General features: G+C 36.9%; 1 protein-coding gene across 5 annotated transcripts in view; it reads left to right on the top strand.

Moving 5' to 3' along the window:
- The window catches only part of RABGAP1L (RAB GTPase activating protein 1 like), a 245,276-nt gene that overhangs the window by 33,515 nt on the left and 192,153 nt on the right, over positions 1-19,608 (top strand). For 4 of the 5 annotated variants that reach the window (XM_061345653.1, XM_061345652.1, XM_061345651.1 and 1 more), the window contains 3 exons: positions 141-307; positions 3,992-4,136; positions 18,504-18,597. In XM_061345653.1, the coding sequence (XP_061201637.1) occupies positions 141-307; positions 3,992-4,136; positions 18,504-18,597 (406 nt within the window). Of the gene's footprint in view, positions 1-140; positions 308-3,991; positions 4,137-18,503; positions 18,598-19,608 lie in introns of those variants that run through there. The other variant, XM_061345655.1, reaches the window with a different exon arrangement.

The following is a 19,608-nucleotide window of genomic DNA, read 5'->3' as shown; positions in this document are numbered from 1 at the left end:
TATTCTATGATTCTGTAATGGGTACAGTAGTAATAATTGCATAGGGTTTTCAGTTTGAACAACAGTTTACTTCTCTCATTCTTTTGAGAAGTTTGAACTTTGAGTAATTTTTCTGTATGTGATTTATTTTTGTGTTTTAGATAAGCGTGTATTCATGACTGTGGCAGTGGATATGGTTGTTACTGAAATAGTAGAGCCAGTTCGTTTTTTGCTTGAGACTGTTGTGCGTGTATATCCTGCCAATGAACGTTTCTGGTACTTCAGCAGAAAAACCTTCACAGAAACTTTTTATATGAAGTTAAAACAGGTAATCCAAATTTGTTTGGGGTTTTTTTGTTTGCTTGCTTTGTTGTGTTTTTTTTTAAGGAAAGTTGGTACTGGGAGCATTTTATTTTTCTGTCTTAATTTGGTCTTTACAACATGGCACCTGTACTTCAGTAGTTTTTTCTTTTAACTGTTTATTTCTGAGATGCTTATATAGAATCATAGAATAGTATGCATAACAGTTAAGTAGCATGTATAAATGTTCAATGCCTTTGTGTCAAGGTTTAACCCCAGCTGGCAATTAATCACTGGGCAGCTGCTCGCTCACTTCCTGCTGGTGAAATGGGGGAGAGAAGGGTAAAAGCAAGAACTTGTGGGTTGAGATAAAGACAGTTTAATAAATAAGTAAAGCAAAAGCCACACATGCAAGCAAAGCAAAACGAGGAATTCATTCACAACTTCCCTTCAGCAGGCAGGTGTTCAGCTGTCACCGGGAAAGCAAGGCTCCATTACATATGAAGTTTACCTGAGGAAGACAAATGCCATCACTCCAAAAGGGTTGTCCCCCCTGCCCTTCTTACTCCTCCTCAGCTTTATATGCCGAGCATGACATCATATTGTCTGGGATATCCCCTTCGTCAGCTGTCCTGGCTGTGTCCACTTCCAACTCCTTGTGCACCCCCAGCCTACTCCCTGGTGGGGTGGGAGGCAGAAAAGGCCTTGACTGCGTGTAAGGACTGCTTAGCAGTACTGAAACATCCCTGTGTTATCAACACTTCCCAGCACAAATCCGAGCATCCCCCGACAGTAGCTACCATGAAGAAAATGAATTAATTCTACCCTGGCCAAACCCAGCAGACTTTGTAAACTCAACTAAAATGAGTTGTAAGTCATTGACTTTGTGGGCTTAAAGAATTTTTGACCTACCTGTTGAATCCTCTGTTATTTCATGCAATCTCACCTGTGTGCAGACATCTAAAGAAGTCTGTTTAACTGGTAAAATTGAGAAATGTTTCTTAAATTGTTCACTGTAAAATCAGTTAATATGTAACAAGGGGAAATTCTGGCTACGAAGGTTCAAAATGTGGAGGTAAGTGGCTGTAAGAATATAATCCCTTAAAGGCAAAGTAACCTAATGCAGAGGTTTAAAATTGTTAGACTATTACTATAATTTTTTTTTTAAAACTGTCTGAGAAAGTAGATTTCAGTGTTTTTAAAAAGAGAGCTTAAGTAGATTCTAGGGAATGGAACAGAATGTAACTAGAGAACGTGACAGTGGTTTAACATCAGAAGCCTCAGCTCCAAAGATAGATGGCTTCTCTGTCCAGGACGATGAAGTCTGTGGCGTGTTTTCTTGCTGATGGAAAATCTTGGCAATAATGCTGTCAGTCATTGTGCAAATGTAGCGTGTTTGACCGTCAGTGAGAAATTCATGTACGCAGTCTGCCTGTTTCTGAGTTATACCATGCAGACCCTTGGCAGGAAACTTCAGACTTGGGCTATCTCAGCAAGGTGCCCATTCCAGTAAGGAAGCATCAATTGATGTTGTTCCAAAAAAAAGCAAGCAATGAAATGGCATTTCCTGCAAGGGGTAAATGAGACCTGTCTGTATTGGCAGAGAAAAATCTGAACTTTTCTGAGGAAGGATTCATATAGATTTAATAGTCTGAACTGAGATTGGGGAAGTGAAGTCAGATACGAGCAATGACATAAATGCGGGTTGCTGTGCGATTTAGGGATTGTTGTATCTGTCTTGCTTTGTTCCTCATTCACATTTTTGTCATTAGATCACGATCCTTATAGAGGTGGATTCCTGTATATAGCACGTTTGTGCTTCAGTAAAAAACAAATAACCAAATTATTTTCATTTTATAGAGATGGGTCTTGCAGTTAACCAGAACATGTGCTTGGAGCTGAAGACTTGTAATTCTTGTAGCATACAACAAAATCCATAATACCTCGTGCCTCAGTTCCTCAAAAATAAAAGCTATAGATACTGATGGTTAATAATATTAATGGCATCAATACTTGATTGATTTAACCAAGTGCTTTGTAATTACTTGGTAATGGGGTTCTGTGAGAATAAAACAGGGATAGTGGCTCTAATACCATTCGGCTAAATGTTACACAATGCAGGGTATTTCTGCCTACACCCTGAAGTTCATTAAGCTCACTTCATGAGAAGTTCAGTCAGCACAACTGGCTGATAATTGGAGCCATTGCTTTTATGGAATACCATCTTTAAAGGAAGCAGATCTGAATGATTACTCTAAAATACAGTAGTAAAGTCTTCTCAGTATTAAGTCATATTGTGTAGGTGAAGCAGTCCCAATTTAAGGTACCCATCTGCATAGTTTCATTAGCTGGTTAAAACTGCAGGTGCTGATTAGCAGTTCATGTGTATCTCCAGCAAAGGTGTCATGGAGCCTTCTAACTTCATAATAATTTTGTTTGTGTTTGGTTGGTTTATTTTGTTTTTCCCAGAACAAATTGAATATTCTGTTTCTGAACTGTTCGTTCTCTTTTTCATGGTTAATCGATGTTTTTAAGATGTTAAAAAAATTATTGTACCTAATTAGGCAAGATGCACAAAAACCAAAATAGTGCAATGTTTTTGAGCTGTTTCATTTAATATAATCATTAGTTTGCAGTTTTATACAGTTCTCTACAAATATGTTTATCATTGTATGTCAATGAATAGTAATAGTGTTAAAAACTGTAACTCAGAGGAAAAACTAATAGCCCTTTTATTTTAAAGTTGCAACCTTGTATCCAGTGCTTAAAGTATAGGTAACTAACTTCTTTTTCATGTGAAAGTCCATTGAATATGAAAGATTTAGGCTGAACTCTGAAGTTTTCCACCCTGAAGTAAAAAGAAAACAAACGAGTTCACCCTGCCCCACAGGCTTCGAGGTAGTTTGGCATAAAAGTCATCAAATCCCTGAAGAGGCAGATTTGGAAAAAAACCTGCTTTTACAGGAAAAAGAAATAATTTCTCACTGAAAATATTCTGACCTCAAATTATATATATATAGTTAAAGATACCATGCTCAAATTTCCAAGTTAAATGAACTGTTAGATTGACAAATATTCATGATTTGTGCATGAACATGTACACAGGCACATACATGCACATATTTACAAGTAAGAAATAAAATTTAGGCTACAAACACAAATTTTATAGCTAGGTACAGCCAATATATTTCTACACTGAAAGGCGTGGTACCCTACAGGGAGATTTTAACAATTTAGTGCTTTCAGAAAGTGTGAGATTTTGTTTCTGTTTTAGTCATGTCTTTACCTACTAAAACCTCTTACCATTATTTCCCCCACACCCTCCTCACCCCAAGCATTTGATTCCTGTTTGTCATGTTAGTTACTCTAATATTTTCTTGTGTGTGCTCTTCTTTTGCTGCAGTTTCTCTTTTGACCTCATGTCATTATAGCTATTTAAATTGGTGAGCTTTTTTTTATCATCATTCTGAACAATACTTAAAGTGGTTGTTAGGAGGCAGCAGTTTTATTTTTCCTACCTGTAAAACTTAGAGAAACAGAGCTTTCAATTACTGTTAGTCTACAGGTGCCATTGCAAATAAATCTGAGGGAGTCTTGCCCAAACTTTTGTTTAGCCTTGGTAGGAGATTTGTTTGTGTGTGTTTGGGTTTGGTTTTGGCATGCTATTAGAACTACATCAACAGTGGGGACCTAATACATACATTTATTTTAGTCTGAAGGAAAAAGCCATACAAATGCTGGGGATGCAATTTATGAAGTTGTCAGTCTACAAAGAGAATCTGCAAGAGAGGAAGAATTGGTCAGCCCAACAAGCGGAGGAGGGCCTGTATCATCCCAGGAGGATGAGGCAGAAGAAGGTAAGAATAAAAGATCACTTGTAAGTTCCCAAAGATACTATTGTTATATTTCTGCTGTTAATTTGCTCATCAGATCTTCCTATTTGTGCCTATTAGAAATACAGCTGCTTTGGACAAAAAGATCACACTTAATTTTTCTATTAACAGTGGTTCTTCAGTAATAGCACTTTTACAAACCAACTTGGAGTTCTTCGTATTTACCAATTTGGCGTCCTTCCAGTAGCAGCAGCAGACAACACATGTCCATTTTAATGCGCACTTCAATATGTGTTACTGATGCACTTGTGCTCTGGTAACAAGATAGAAGACCTTTTCTAGAAGGTTTTTATTCTGATTTGGAAGCCATTTGCCTCGAAAGTACTGCTAAAGGACAGCATTGAAATGGGCTTTGAAATGGCAGGTTTTAAGTGCCTTTTTGCAAAGAAAAAAAAAAAAAGAATCCCGGACTCATGGGGAGATTTTCCTACCCCCAGACTGTCTGCTTAGCATGTGATTTGTTTTACCTCATTTATAATTAAGTCTTAACAAAACACCTCCTGGTTCAGCTGGGCATCATGTTGGGGATTGCTGCTGTTCACAGACCCAGTGTATTTGTACCTTCTGAAGCTAATAGTACCTCGGTGTCTTTCCCATGTCTTGTCTTGTTTTGTTTTGTTTTGTTTTTTTGGGGGGTGGGGGTGTGTAGGGATGTGGGGCTGTGTTAGGTTTTCTTTTTTGGTGGTGATGGTAGTTTTTGTTTGCTTGATAATTTTTCTGTTTGTTTTGTGTTTCTGAAGGCCTTTGGTCTATTGTCATCATTTTGTAGTCTGAAGGTTAGCCTATATAGCATTCAGAATTCAGAATAGGCTTTCTGTGTGCCATTTTTGATCTGGATATCTGACTAAGCAGAACTTGTGATAGTTTTGCAAAGTTATTCTTCAGATATCTGGCACTGTTCTCTCAATACGATATAAAGGCTCACTTACAGAGGAAAAATTCCTTCTTTATTCTTACTTACACGTAAGTAGGTGGATACTAGTTTATGCAACACAAATCAGAACCCTGTGATTAAAACAGTCAGGAGCAGACAGACAGATACATTTATGTGGTTACTCTTTTCTACTTGCAAACAAAAAAACCTGCTCATACTAAGGTGACACCAGGCTTATAAAACCCAGAGCTGAGTGTTCACTGGTGAACTGAAAGCCCTCTACTGATTCCTGGAGGGAATAGGATGGGCATTGATTATTCCTTCCATTGCATCAAGTACCACATCTGAATAGCAAAAATACTATTTTCTCTAAGGGAGCTTTTATGTTTAATTGCTATTTGGGATTGCTTTACTGTTCATAGCAAGAATTATTTTAGATTTGACCTTTGGGTCTTGTGGTTCAGCGTAGAGTAGTTTAACATCTGTGGGTGGCGTTCTCCATGCTGGATATTTGAGTTGTGTAGTCAAAATTTTTTCTGGAGCTTGTCTGATAGGATGGGGTCCAAGTGGTGACTTGACTACTTTCTTTATTTATATTGCTTCTTACTGGGAAGAGTAAAGGACTCTTCCAGAAGCTGATGAATGTGGCACAATTAATAATAATTTGTCTATTGTCCTCTTGGTACTATTATAGAATGGCTTTATTATAAAATATTCCCCTGGGGTATGAACCTAAGTTTAACTTTGGTTTAGCTTCCCAATGCTAGTTTGCATATTTCAAATGTAGATTACTTCCTAAGAGAAGACATTAAAAATATCATGATGTGACTCTGTTCTCATGGAAACTGCATTTACAGTTATCTGCCTAGAAGTTATCTATCCTGGTGGATATGCAGGTTAAGTGAGTCATTTGCAGTTGATCTAAATAAATCTCTTCATTCTTTTTCTTTCTTTTTCTTTTCAGGGTACTAATTATGATGATGGAAAAAAATCCCCTTGAGTTTACAATGTCTTGTCTTAGCCTTGGAAGAAGGCTTTTTCTTTTCTTTAACATTAAAGATGGCTACCTGGCCATATAGTTTTTTTTTCTGCTTGCAACCTAAGGCAGGTGTGCATTATAAGGATTTTACTATTTCATAGGCCAGAGGCTGGTGTTCCCATTACAGATACTGAGGATTATTACTTGTTCTCTTTTTTATAATATCTTCATAATCTATCCTGCATGCCCTCAGAATATTATGTAATTTACTTCAGAAGCACTATACATTGCAGTTTCATTTGTATAAGAATGCATGCCTCATCTGCACCTTACCTGATTTCTGTGTACTCTGTGTGTGTGCATACACACAGCTCAGTGGGATGTCTTATGTCATGAGCATATGAATAAAGATGTTCATAAGAAAGAAGGCATTTTTTCCAATATTCTTGTTCTTTTTGTTTTAATGAAACTCTAAACATGATTCCTGCCCCATGGAATAATGATTTAAAATAATTAGTATACTAGAGTTAGGCATAGTCCCTTTCAAATGTGCAGCAACTGTTATAGAAAATTGAGATATATTCCCTAAATAACATACTTAGCTTTTTAATAGCCTTTTCCCATTTTAGATTTATTTTTCATCTGAACAGCTACATAGAAAAAATCAGACTTTTTCAAAGATTGTGCACTAGTTACTTAAAGTGAGGTTGATCGTGGAAGGTCTCTCCTTTTTTAAATTATTAATATTGTAATAGATATTTCTGGCAACCCAGTCATGTAAGGTTCCTTGCTTTGGAGATAGTAATTTTTAAAATATGGTTAATATTAATGATTTCTTGTCAAAACCTAGAATGTAAAATACACTCTGTGATAAGAAGTTTTGTATTACAGAATATAATTTTAAAATATTAAAATATATAATGAGGAAAATATTACAGTTCCTGGAATGGTTTCAGATAAAGTGAATTTAAGTATCAATTTTTATCAACAAGCAAAAAGGTCACTGTTAATATTTAATTTTGAGTAGAATCTTGAAAAAGGTGAAGAACACAATTGGTTGAACTAATCTTCTTTTTGCAGCATTAAGAGTGAGAACATGTAACAGAAGTCATGGTTGGTATACTACATTAGTCAAAAAAGGCAAAACTGCCCAAAGCATTTTTATTGTAGTGTCATTCTATGGCAGGATAAAGTGGGTGGCTGCATGTGTGAGCCTAAGGATCAGAGAAATTTGCTTTCCAGAAGCAAGGAGAATATGCAGTCCTAGAAACAAATAACAAAGGACAAGGGGAAGAGCAAGTTGTCTTCTAGCAGCAGTGCTTGCTTAGACCATACATGAAATGACGACTTTTGTTTGGCTCTAATATTTTAATTCTTTTTTTAATATAACATTTCAGGAGAATACTAAATAACACCATTTGAATTTCTTCTTGAATCAGAATAATGTCAGAAGGTTAGGGATCACTGGAAGTGGGAGCAATTGTGTTTAAAAACAGAAAATAATTTTTTAAACTGATTGTAACTGAGTTAAATTTTTTTTTCATGTGATCCTGTGTGTGATTACTTGTTTTTGTTTTTTTTTTTCCAATCCAAAAATTGCCTGCAATGTAATCACAGGATGCTTAGCGGACATTCTTGAAGCAGGTAATTCATGATAGGTGAAAGATAACATGCCTTGCAAGTCTCCAAAAAGAGTTTTCTGAACCTGAGTTGGAGGTTGCCTCTAGAACTCTCTCAGATGACTTCCAAGAATACAGAACTGTTTGTGTTTGTGTTTTTATTTACTGCAGCAGTAGGTTTCATAATGATTTAGATACTACTTTTCTGACTGCTAGGAACTGAGCAGGGATGTAGTTGACCGGGTAGTGGGTACTGATCCATAAACAGTGTTATTAAACGAAAAAGAAACCTGTTGAAATGTGTTTGGTGTTTAGTTATTGGCATTTAGTAAGAAGAAATTAGATTTAAATATGAAGCTGTAGAAGTAAGAAGGAACAGCAAAAGAAAAGAAAAAACAGTCTTAGGAGGGTAAAACTATTTCTGTGTTCTGTCTAACTGTCTTAAATTGTAACAACAAAAAGAGGTAAAATAGAAAAAAAATAATGTAAGAGGTATGGAAATTCGGTGGGGAGATGGTGAAATTTGACAACGAAAATAGTAATGAAAGGACCCTGAAAGCTTCCAAAAAGTCTAAGCGTACTGGACAGCACAAAGGGTAGATAAGGAGTCAGCAATACTAAATAATCAAAGATTATCAGCCAGACTAAATCAGGATACTGTGTGAAATGTTGTGGGTGGACAGAGGCTGTTTACAGGATTCAGAAAAGCAAAATAGTAAAGGAAGTGGTGGTACAGGAGTCAATAGAGTTATTGAGAGTATTTTGTGATAAAATAGGGGTTTATGATGAGGGATAGTGTGAGCAAATGAGGGTGACTTAGTGAGAAGAATGACATTGGTAGTGTGGAAATAGTCAACTCTTCATTTTTATCTAAATTAAAGATAACTTGATGAAACTCATAGGAAATGTTTGTTAACGTTAATTCAGTACAGAGTAGCGTTGATGACTCCTAACCATGATAAGTTAAATCTGTGTTGGAGTCTTTTTGCCGTCTCCATTAAAAATGAGCTAAAATGATACAAATCCAAATTCATGAGTTCATTTGGCTAGGGGCTGTCTTCAGACAAGAACTTTTTGCTGCAGTTCCATAATTGCCAATATGATTTTTAAAATACAAGCACTTTGAAGAATGCAGATCTGTAGCTTCCAAATAAAAATAAACTGTTCCTGATGAGCCTGATGTCATTTTTATGGACTCTACTATCCATTCTCTCAGATTGGATTATTTTCATGCCTTAGAAGTTAACTTTTGTTACTAAAAATCATAGAATAAGTGCACTCAGTTGACTTCTGCAGCGGTTATTGTGCTGCCAGAGAGAACATAATCCCTTCCTCAGTATATAAAAACAAAGATACTGAGTGCAGAAGACATTTTTTTAATATGTGCTGAATGGTGGCAGTTCTTATTGATGGTTACAGTTGTATTTAAATTTGGTCATGCAAGTATGGCCTTTCTGTTAAAAGGCAAGTGTTTGAAATGTTTGGAATTGGAAGCACTTCTGTGGGTTACAGAAGTATTTCATGAAATTGCACGGTTGTAAATGAAATGGAAAATTGGAGAATTTTTATTTTGCTTCTGTTCCAGTTTTATGGGGAGCTAGAGTATAGGGAAGGTCACCTGCTTGGGGATCAGATTCTTTCCTGTCCTGTAATCCAGATTGCTGCTGGAGTTGATTTTATAAACTAGGTTTGCAGGTTAGGCCCTTGAAGAAATGTGACTTAGTCTGAGCTGTTGTATTCTCCTCTTCCTCTCCAGCGTCCGCAAGACGCTCCTGCAGGGTGTGTCTGAGTAGATATTATAGGTAGGGATTTTCCCTTTAATAAAATACATTGCTTACACTGACTTTCTGAAGTTCGAGGCAAAATATAATTCCATAATTGTGGCCTGGGGTTCATGAATACTCCAGGTAAATCTGTTGACGGCTTTGGTTTATTCTTCCAGAATAATGGGAAAAATTACTTTCAGGTTAAGGGAGTTTTCAGTTCCTTGGGTACATAGGTGAAGTATGTTTCTGGATTTCAATTATCTTTTTACAATTTATATAAAACCACTTCAGATTATGGTGTAAAATAGACAGTTTTCAAAATAGACACTTCAGTAATAGATGAACATAAATTTGTGTTTGCATTTTGTCTACACGCAATTGCAGATTATTTTGAATATTTTGAATGCTTTGAGAAGTGGTTGTCTTTTGCTTGTCCGCCTATAAACAGTGTGTTAAAAGTGTGGTTTAAAGTAGTTTGAATAAGGAATTAGAACTTGCTACTGCTAGAGGATCTTCTCAGGTTTCAGTCATGATCGCCATACTGTTTGTGACCTCAAGCTGCCTCCACTATGCTTACATTATTTCACATTTCATATAATTGAAAAAATAAATCTTACTTTACCACCTTTATATAATTTATATAAAGATGATTAAAAGACATTACTTAAACTGTTCCCCCCAACTTTTTACTGATAATTATTAAAGTGAGATTCTTTTTTTAGTTTTGGTCATTAGCTTCCTAGTATTTTTTTAATTCTAAGTTTTTTTCATAAGCAAAATGCTAAGAAATACATATTTTTTTTATGTTTCTAATGTTGATTTTTTCATTTGATTATATCAAATATGGCAGTAGATGCTAATCTACAAATTTGTAAATACAAATACTGAGTAAAGAATTCAGTTGCCTTAGAATTATGATGTCTCAAATTTTATTTTTTTTTGTGTCTTCTCAAAGATGTCAGTTTTCAGACAGCACAGTACATGTGGAAGATGTTTGTATTTACAAGAATACCTCCGCTGTGCAGCATTTAGTTGGCTTTGTCATCTATGTGGGAGCAAAACTACTGAACCGAAGTGATAATCTTTCTCCACTGTTTTATTTAGCTTTAAGCATTTGTACATCACCTTTAGATATGTCATGGTGGCTCACTTGTACATTCACTACATGAGGGCAGAATCATCTCTTTGCTCAGATTCGGATGCACAGTTAAAGTTTATTTTTTTGACTTTTTAAATGATTCCTGTTTAAGATGACAGGACCTGTGTAGAAACTATAGATAGGATTAAGATATGTTTTTAAATGTAGATTTTTTTTTGTATTAAAAAAAAAGTCGATTTGGCTACCCATTTAACACAGCCAACAGGATTGTTTCAAAGTAGAAGAGTGGATCCTGTGAGAGATTTTGCACAGACTTCTTTATAAGATGTGTGAAAACCATTATCGTATGCAGTGAGTGAAACACAGACATCATCTAATCTAATCAACATGCTGTTCCACCCTCTTTCAGTGTTTAACAAATTTAAGGTTTTTTTGAGATGTAGATTTTCAGTTATGTAGAGATGCAGTTAAATTTGCAGACTGTTTGGAAGGTAATAAAATTTTTGGGATTCGTCAGCATTTAGGTTTTGTTTGAATGATTGTAAGTAAAAAATATGTATCTTAAAGTTCATTAAAAAAATAAGATTACATTTTTTTGCTGTTACTGGTTTGCTTCTAGTGAAGAATTTGGGTATCTTTTTTGGTTTTGCTCCCTTTATATGTACTTAAATAGCTGGCAAATTATTTTTTCTTTGAGTTAATCATGTAACCTGCATATAAACAGAAGGTTCTTGTGAGCAAGTTCACTGCAAGTTGTCGTTGTTCATATTCATCAGTCCATATTTTTCTGCTCCTGATTATTGCTCTTCCTCCTAAATTAGAAAATATGCTGAGGATTGTAATTTCATAAATATATGATTTGGAAGGAGTTTTGAAATCTTTTAGTGTTTATCAAAATATTTTGTAATCCACTGAAAAGATGGACCTTTCTGGAAGTCTGCCTTATTTAATACTGGAATGAATTTCATGACTTAAGCTTTGTTTCACTCTTCTCTTTCTTGGCAAGCCTATAGTTCATACTCTGTGATTTCCTCTTTTCTCACAATCCTCTTTTATCTAGTATGTATGGAATGATTTCATGCCAGTAATGTCTGTATCTCATTGCTCTGATAATACGCTGCCAAGTTCAGTTCCCCCTTCATTTTTGTTCTTCTCCTACATAAAAATCAAACTTCTCATTTTTGAAGTATTCCAATTCTGTTCTCACCTATCTTCATGACCTAATTTCCTTCTTCTTCAGGCTGCTCCAACTATATTATTTTTCAGTTCCACCTACACTCTTTATTTCATGTGTAAGAGCTTCTTAATTTAAACTCATTAAAAATCCTTCTCTCTTCTTCACATCAGTGCTCAAATCCCACCTGTTCATTTTTATCTGCCATATTCATGCTTTCTACTCATTGTAGGATGTACTTCACTTACTTACTTTTATGCTTGAACTGTTTGAACTAACAGTATTGTTTCCTGCCTTATTTGCCTTTTTTGTTAACTGACAGAAGTGTTTAACTTCTGAGGAATTATCATATTTTTGGTGGTATAGTAACCTAGTAGATCTCTTTAAGGAGACCTGAACCTATTGGAAAAGTGGCTGCATATCCATTTTTAACTGGTGTTAAATATGGATGAGGGGAGTGTTGTTTAAATGAAAAAACATTAGTTGGTTACTTTTTGTTTGAAAGAGTCTGTTAAGTACTTCCTTAGAGAAAGGAAGATCTGTGCCATTTGACTTTTGTGAGTCGGTCTTTCACAGTATTTTGTTACAGTCTTTGCACAACTTGGACTGCTGTGAATACTACTGTTATCCTCTAAGCGTGCTCCGTGTTCTGTATTTGATGGCCTTGTGCTGTAAGAATAAATGTGGGGGAAGATGAGGCCAAGATTTTGTTTCTCTGTTACATTTTTTTCTGGTGTTTTTTTTTTCTTTTTTTTTTTTTTCCCCTACTGTGTGGTATTTGCTTATAATTTGGAGTTACTGTGTGCATAATTTTTCTGTTTTAAATACTTGATGGCTCAGTATTTTCTTTCACCACCTCTTATCAGCTGGAGGAAAAATCAGAAATGGTGGAAGTCTGGAGAATATGTCCTTTGAGGACAGAAACAGGGGTGTTTATTTAGAGAAGAAAAAGCTTTAGATGTTGGGGGTTTTGTTTTGGTTTTTCTTTGTGTTTTTCTTGGTGTGGGTTTTTTTAATTAACTTATTTATTTATAAAGGGGGATGTGCTAAAATTGCTTGGGAGAAGAAAAGTAAATTGCAGGTAAAAAGAATTAGGTTCTAACTAAGAGATATACTCCATGGAGTAAGAGTAATTAAGTCCTTGGAATGAACTGCTCAAGGGGAGTAACTGAAGGCTTGTAGGGTTAGGCTAGCCAAATATGTGCAAGGGACTGTACGGTCAAGACCTGCGTTCTCTTTAGTCAAGTTAAAAAGTAAGACTATTTCAATAAGTAAGAATTCAGTAACTGGTGGAGCTGTTTCACAAGGCTTATCTTAATCACTCTGCTTCTATCTTGGGAGATAGTTAAAATGTCTCGTGGTATTACAGTGCTTCAAATGTGTGCCGTTGTTAGGGTGGTCTTCTGCAATACTTCATCAGTTACAAGTACTTCATTGTAAAAAAATAAATAAATAAAAATAACCAACCAAACAGAAAACCCAAGCACATGTCCACTGGCCCAAAATAACTACACTGCCATTTCATGTCAAAAGTAATTGTTACAATTCTGAAAGTTTTGTTTTCCACTCAAAACTGCCTTTCAGGCTATTCTGGATCAGGCTAAATCCAAAGAGATGCCTCTGCCACATGGAAGATGGATCACTTGGGGAAGCATTTTCCACATATTGGTTACCAAGAATAATGAGCCATAGCTTATTTTGCTAAAAGTGCTGCTAAAGTGCTAAGAGATTTTTCATACCAGCATACTTCTTTGTGTTGGAGTCTCTTTTCTAAAGGAGGGAGGAAAGTTATACTTGAGGCTAGTCAATAAAATATTGTTACATAATAAATGTTAGCGCTGGGCCACTTAAAATACAACTCTTCTCTGTCCTATTCTGAATAGTCTGCTCATATACTGAATAATTTATGTAATGAGTGTTTCTAAATGGAGTAGGCACAAAATTAAGTATATCCAATATGCTGTCCACCTTTTTTCAGTTAGTTTCATTTTTTTTTTTTTTAGTTTTCTTCTTTAATGTCCCTACAGATTTTTGAAAAAGACCACTTTTTTATACATTTGTTTGGCTGTAGGTAGACTAACAAAACAGACTGCATTCAAAATCTGTCATCCAGAGATCGTTCCCCAATGCGAGTCATATCTGTACAGGCTTCAGTATTTAACTTGTGCAAATGGCAAATGCACGAAAGAGAAAAGCAAATGTCATTGGGCCAGAAGGAGGTTCCAGGTCAGTCTAACCTCAGTCCATGGGACTGGTTATGGAGCATATACCCCCAAAAGTAGTTTCTAAACATGTGAAGGACAAACCAAGGTCATTTGGAATGGTCAGCATGGATTTATGAAGGGCAGATCATTGTGACCAGCCTCACTGCTTTCTGTGACAAGCTGACCAGTGCTGTGGACAAGAGGTGGGTGGTGGATGCTGTATATCTTGAGCGGAGACTCCAACACTGTGTTGCATAGAGTCCTTATAATTGAATCAATGAGATAGGGACTGGCTAAGTGAAAAGTAATGTACTTGGAAAGTTGGCTGGACTGCTGGGATGAAAGAATCAAACAGTGGTGCGAGTCCAGGTGGCAGCCAGCAAGTAGTGGTATCTTTCAGGAATCAGTACTGGGATCAGTGCTGTTAAATGTCTTTATTAATAACCTGTGTGATGGGACTGAGAGCACCTTTAGCAGGTTTGTGGATAATAGCAAATTGGGGTGAGTGGTTGATAATGCTGAGAAGCTGGGCTCCACTCAGAGGGACCTGGGTACCTTTCTTGAACATGTTCAAGAGTACCCTCCTGTTGTGGTTTAATCCCAGTTAGCAGAAGAGCACCAGGCAGGTGCTCACTCACTCCTCACTCCTGTGCACCCCCAGCCTACTCACTGTTGGAGTGGTGTAAGAAGCAGAAAAAGCCTCGACTCTAAGCACTCCTCAGCAGTAACTGAAACATCCCTGTGTTACCAGTACTTTTTCCAGTACAAATCCAGAAGATAGCCTCATACTATCTACTCTGAAGAAAGTTAACTCTATCCCAGCCAACACCGTCTGAGATCGAATTACCCACACTGGTGCCTGAGACCTGATGTAACTAGAGCTGCTTGGAGTAGGAGATTGGACTAGATGATTTCCAGAGGTGTCTTCCACCCTGGAGTATTATGTGATTCTGTGCTGATGCTATGCAGAGTGATGCTTGCTGTTCAGATGCTGGCTGTGTGAGTGCAATCCTTCAGGCTTGCTTTAAACAGACTCTGAATTCAGGGATTTGGTTTGTGAGGCATCCAGACAGCTTTTTTGTGAATTTTGTTAATCACATTGCAATTCCAAGCAAACAAATAAGCCAAGTGGTGTACTTTTATCTGCAAGTATTCTTATATTTTCCAAGTGAACGCATTTACAGCCCAGCCTCTAAGTTTTCTTCCTTGAGATGTCTCACATCCTCCTCTCATTCTGATGATGCATGAGTTTTGTTGTCCATTTAATAGGTTTTGAGAGGTCAGGGAAAGTAAAGGAAGAAGGGAGAAGTGCACAGCACATTTAGAGGGAGGAAGCTCTGGCATTTCCAGCAGGATAAGTATGGATAAAATCATGCTCTAGCTAATGTTGCTGGGTTATAAATGCTATAAAATATGGAGGGGGAAAGAAAGAAGTATGTAAGTGCACCTCAGAAGAACATGTACAGTTAAATATCCCTCCCACAGCCTCATTTTTTTAAATATATATATAAAATTATATATGTGTTATATATAAACACATACTTTTTAATATATATATAATTTTTTTTTCCTCCTCCTCAATTTATACCTAAGTGTTTACACAGGTCAGAATAGTGGAAACAAAGTAGGTATTTTTAAAGCTGTTTATGCTCTCTTTGCTGTGTTCCATTTTGAATTTTGACGTTAGCATCTTTTGAAAGGGAGCATGTGGCATTTCTAATCAAGGCCTGTGATTTTCTCATATATAACTGAATAATGCATTCCTGTCATGGTTTAAACCCAGCCAGCCAGCTTATGCACTTACTCCCAGTGAGTGGTGCCAGGCTGGAAGCAGATGAGGCTCTCGCCCGTCCCGTCCATTCCCCCCTTCCTGCTGGACAAGAACAGGCCAGCAACCAATGTACAACACAAATCACCACCACTACCACCAACGACAAGAATAAGAGAAAATAACAAGGGAAGAGAATACAATACCACCTGCCAAAAAACAAGTCTGACCCAGAAGACCCCCGTGTCCTTCTGGGTAACTCCCAGTTACTCCCCCTGGGCGTGATGTGCTGTGTTATGGAATACCTCTTTGGCTAGCCTGGGTCAGGTGTCCTGTCTCTGCTTTCTCCCGGCTTCCCCTCCTCCCTGGCAGAGCATGAGGCTCACGAAGTCCTTGGCCAAACCAAAACATCATCGTTATCAGCTCTGTTCCCAGCCCGAAAGTCAAAACACAGCACTGCACCAGCTACCAAGAAAGAGAAAAATGACTGCTACTGCTGAACCCAGGACAATTCCAAATATTGATAAGCCTTCCAGATGAAAGAATTTTCAGGGCCGAAGCACTGTAGCTTTGTGATACATTTGGCTGGAGTACATATGCTATGTAACACTGATCTCCTTAAGAACTTAGAAGAATTTTGCATAGAATACCAGTGTCGTGAGAAAATAAGGGGTTTGTTTCTTTTGTCTGATGTTAATATTCCTTGGCAAACTCAGGTTTGGATCAGATAACAACTAGGGTGCTTTGTTCCTGAAAACATTCAGTGTAAGTTCATTTATAAACGTTTTGCTCTGGTTTGGGATTTTACTCATCTTTATCAGATTTTGTTTCAGTCTGCAAGATTTGTTTGTTTTCACCAGTAGCTCTTGTAGAGAGGCACTATAATTCTTCAGTCTCTTCAAAGGGTTTTGCTAATCTAATGTACAATTTGAAATTCAGAGAGATTTCTGATAAGCTTCTCTCATCTCTCAGGGCAGCATGTTAATTGTCCTTGAAATACAGTTTATGCTATCTTTGTCTTCACAGTCCATTGTCAAATTCAAGCACTGATGATATTTTTATTAATGCCTTATGACAGTTGCTGAGACTATAAATTAGAAATGTGTAATTGAAGTGAGAGTGATGGGGGTGAAGACTTAAGAGGATAATTGTTCAAGTACTGAAGACGCTCTTCTGCTTGAACTACTACTGTTATCTACATAAAGTTGGAGGTGAAGTGTTTAACGTACCTGAGGATTTAAAGATATTAGGCCAACAACCAGATGTGACTGAGTAGTGTGAAGAGATTACCTGAGGGATTTGGGAAGCAGGTGTAGCTTTGGTCCTCCTTTTTTGTTCTGTTTTAGCTTCTTGAGACAGCTCAGTTTATAGAAGGCAGCCTTGGAGACCTTCTGAAATCCAAACTGTCCATAGTTTCTGAGAATAATGGGGCTGTTGCTGTGTCTCTTTGTTGTGTTTAGGTTGTGTAGTAAAGACGCTTAGAGTTGGAGCCCTGTCAACATTTGGGATTGTTGAAATTGTACTTATGTTTAATTTTTAGCAGCATTTTATTCAGATAAAACTGAAAAAAGTCCAAATAACTGCAAAGCTGCGTTCATGAGCAATGTGACTCTGGGTATTCACAGAAGTAGGGAGGAATTTTATCTTGGAATGAGAATGAAAAGTTGAGTTGGTTTTTTTGTTTTTTCTTTTTATTTATGTGTTATACATAAAGTTGTAATTTCATGATATTTGAGGGCCACAAGGATGCTAAGGGGACTCGAGCATCTCCTGTATGAAGACAGTCTGAGAAAGCTGGGGATACTCAGCCTGGAGAAGTCTGCATGGAGACCTCACAGCTCCCTTCCAGTGTCTGAAGGGGGCCTGCAAGGATGCTGGAGAGGGACCCTTCATTAAGGACTGTAGTGATAGGACAAGGGGTAATGGGTTCAAACTTAACCAGGGGAAGTTTTATTCAGATATAAGGAAGATGTTCTTTACTGTGAGGGTGATGAGGCCCCTGAACGGGTTGGCCAAGGAAGTTTTGAATGCTCCATTCCTGACAGTGTTCAAGGCCAGGTTGGACAGAGCCTTGGTTGACATGGTTTAGTGTGAGGTGTCCCTGCCCATGGCATGGGGTGTTGGAACCACGTGATCTTAAGGTCCTTTCCAACCCTAACTTGTCTATGATTCTATGATTCTATGAGTTGCTCGGAAGAGTTAAGACTGGTCAACTTACTGTGGACAGCTGCGTAGACCCGTAAGACACTTGAAAATTGGATAGGTAGGTGAGCACACTGTCCCAGGCTCACATACTCTTCTGGCTTTGTGTATTAGCCATATAATGACCTGTATCCCTTTGTAAGTGTTTTATTAGTAATACTTTTGAGATTTCCATTTGAAACATTCTTTTCTGCTACATGCAATATAACCTTAAAAGTTAGTGTTGTTTTTTGCTGCTTATCCGTGAATTGGTTTCATTAACAATATTATTTTGTGGCTCTGAGTAGGCTTCTTGATATCAGAGTATCACATGGGAGCAGAGTGACAGCTAAGGGATGCAGTATAATAAAGCAGCATTATGTGCTGTACTTCAAATGGAAGCTGTCAACTATTCTCGAGTCTTGTTCATTTAAACTTTATGGTAACTTTATCAATACGCTTGTTTTGTCAAGTCTGCTAAACCTTCTTTTTGATTCTACTAATATTTTCCATGTCATTTGATGTTTTTAAAACTGATATATGAGAAGAATTTGTCTGAGACCTGTATGTATGCATCTTTAATATCTGTTCTCTTTGGTAAATCTGTGCATGCTTTAGGTTTTATTTTTTTTTTCTGTTTCTTTTTCCTTTTATTTTTCTTTTGCAGAGAGTGATAATGAACTCTCCAGTGGCACTGGTGATGTGTCAAAGGATTGTCCTGAGAAGATTTTGTATTCCTGGGGAGAATTACTGGGGAGATGGTAATGCTTTATTTCTTAAATTTAGACTCTAAATACTAACCTTTTTTTGCTTTATGAGACTATATGCTCTTAGCAGGAGGTTTGAAATTCTTCAGCTTACATAGTTTAAAAATTAAAATATGAAACTTCGAATTGTCACTTTAAAAGTGAGTGGTAAATCCTCTTATTTTAACTTTTCAGTTATTTGATGAATTTCTCCCACAGTGTCTGCAAAAGTCTTGTTTCATTCAGTGTTTGAGGATGCAGGTGTGTCTTCAAATGCAAAACTTTCTGGGCACCTTCGGGCTGGATGTTAAGCTGTCGTCAAAAGTCAGTGTTTCTTAGTGCTAGAGTGGAAAAGACAGAACAACTCTAATCTGCCCTCTGTAAGCCATTTGTGCTTGCTCATGTATGTTTAATTGAATGATTTTTTTATGAACACTAATTTATTTATTTTTTTAATGGGGTATATGTAGGCAGTTGAAAAGGAGTTCTAGAAAGACTGTGATCCTCACTGAAACTGTTACTCTTGGAGAGTAAAATGGAGGCTATTTGTAACCCTAGAGTATGTTCTCAGCAGTCTTATTTTTATCGTTTTAATAAAGTGCTTCAGTAACAGCATATGCTTTGCCAAGATAGGAAAAAGTCTGTGTATTTGCTATCTCTAAGAGACCTTACGCTATTAGCAAATGCCAGAACCACTTACTTGGTTTTTCCTTTGTAAGTAATAGCTTCTGCTGCCTGAGACAAAAATAATCGGAGTCCCTTAATCTGGAATTGGCAAAATTTTCGTTTCCTGACTTCAAAAAGAGAGCTGAAAAACATTTTAAGGATTTATTTGGTCAGTTCCCCCCTTTACTTGGTCACTTTGTAGCTTTGGAGAAACACAGCCTGTTACTGCTGACCTCAACTTCAATTGAGATCTTACTCAGAGGTTAGTAAATGAGACATCACAGGATTTTATTGAGCTTAATGAAACCCTTCCTCCTGCTTGTTTTAAACTATTTTGTCACCCAATAAAGATCTCTTTGG

This window comes from Neopsephotus bourkii, unplaced genomic scaffold (assembly GCF_033783945.1).
Source record: "Neopsephotus bourkii isolate Nb327-2 ecotype Australia unplaced genomic scaffold, CSIRO-AGI_Nbou_v1 NB_234, whole genome shotgun sequence".
NCBI lineage: Eukaryota > Metazoa > Chordata > Aves > Psittaciformes > Psittacidae > Neopsephotus > Neopsephotus bourkii.
The sequence above is the reverse complement of the archived record's forward strand: the minus strand, read 5'-3'. Positions and strand labels throughout refer to the sequence as shown.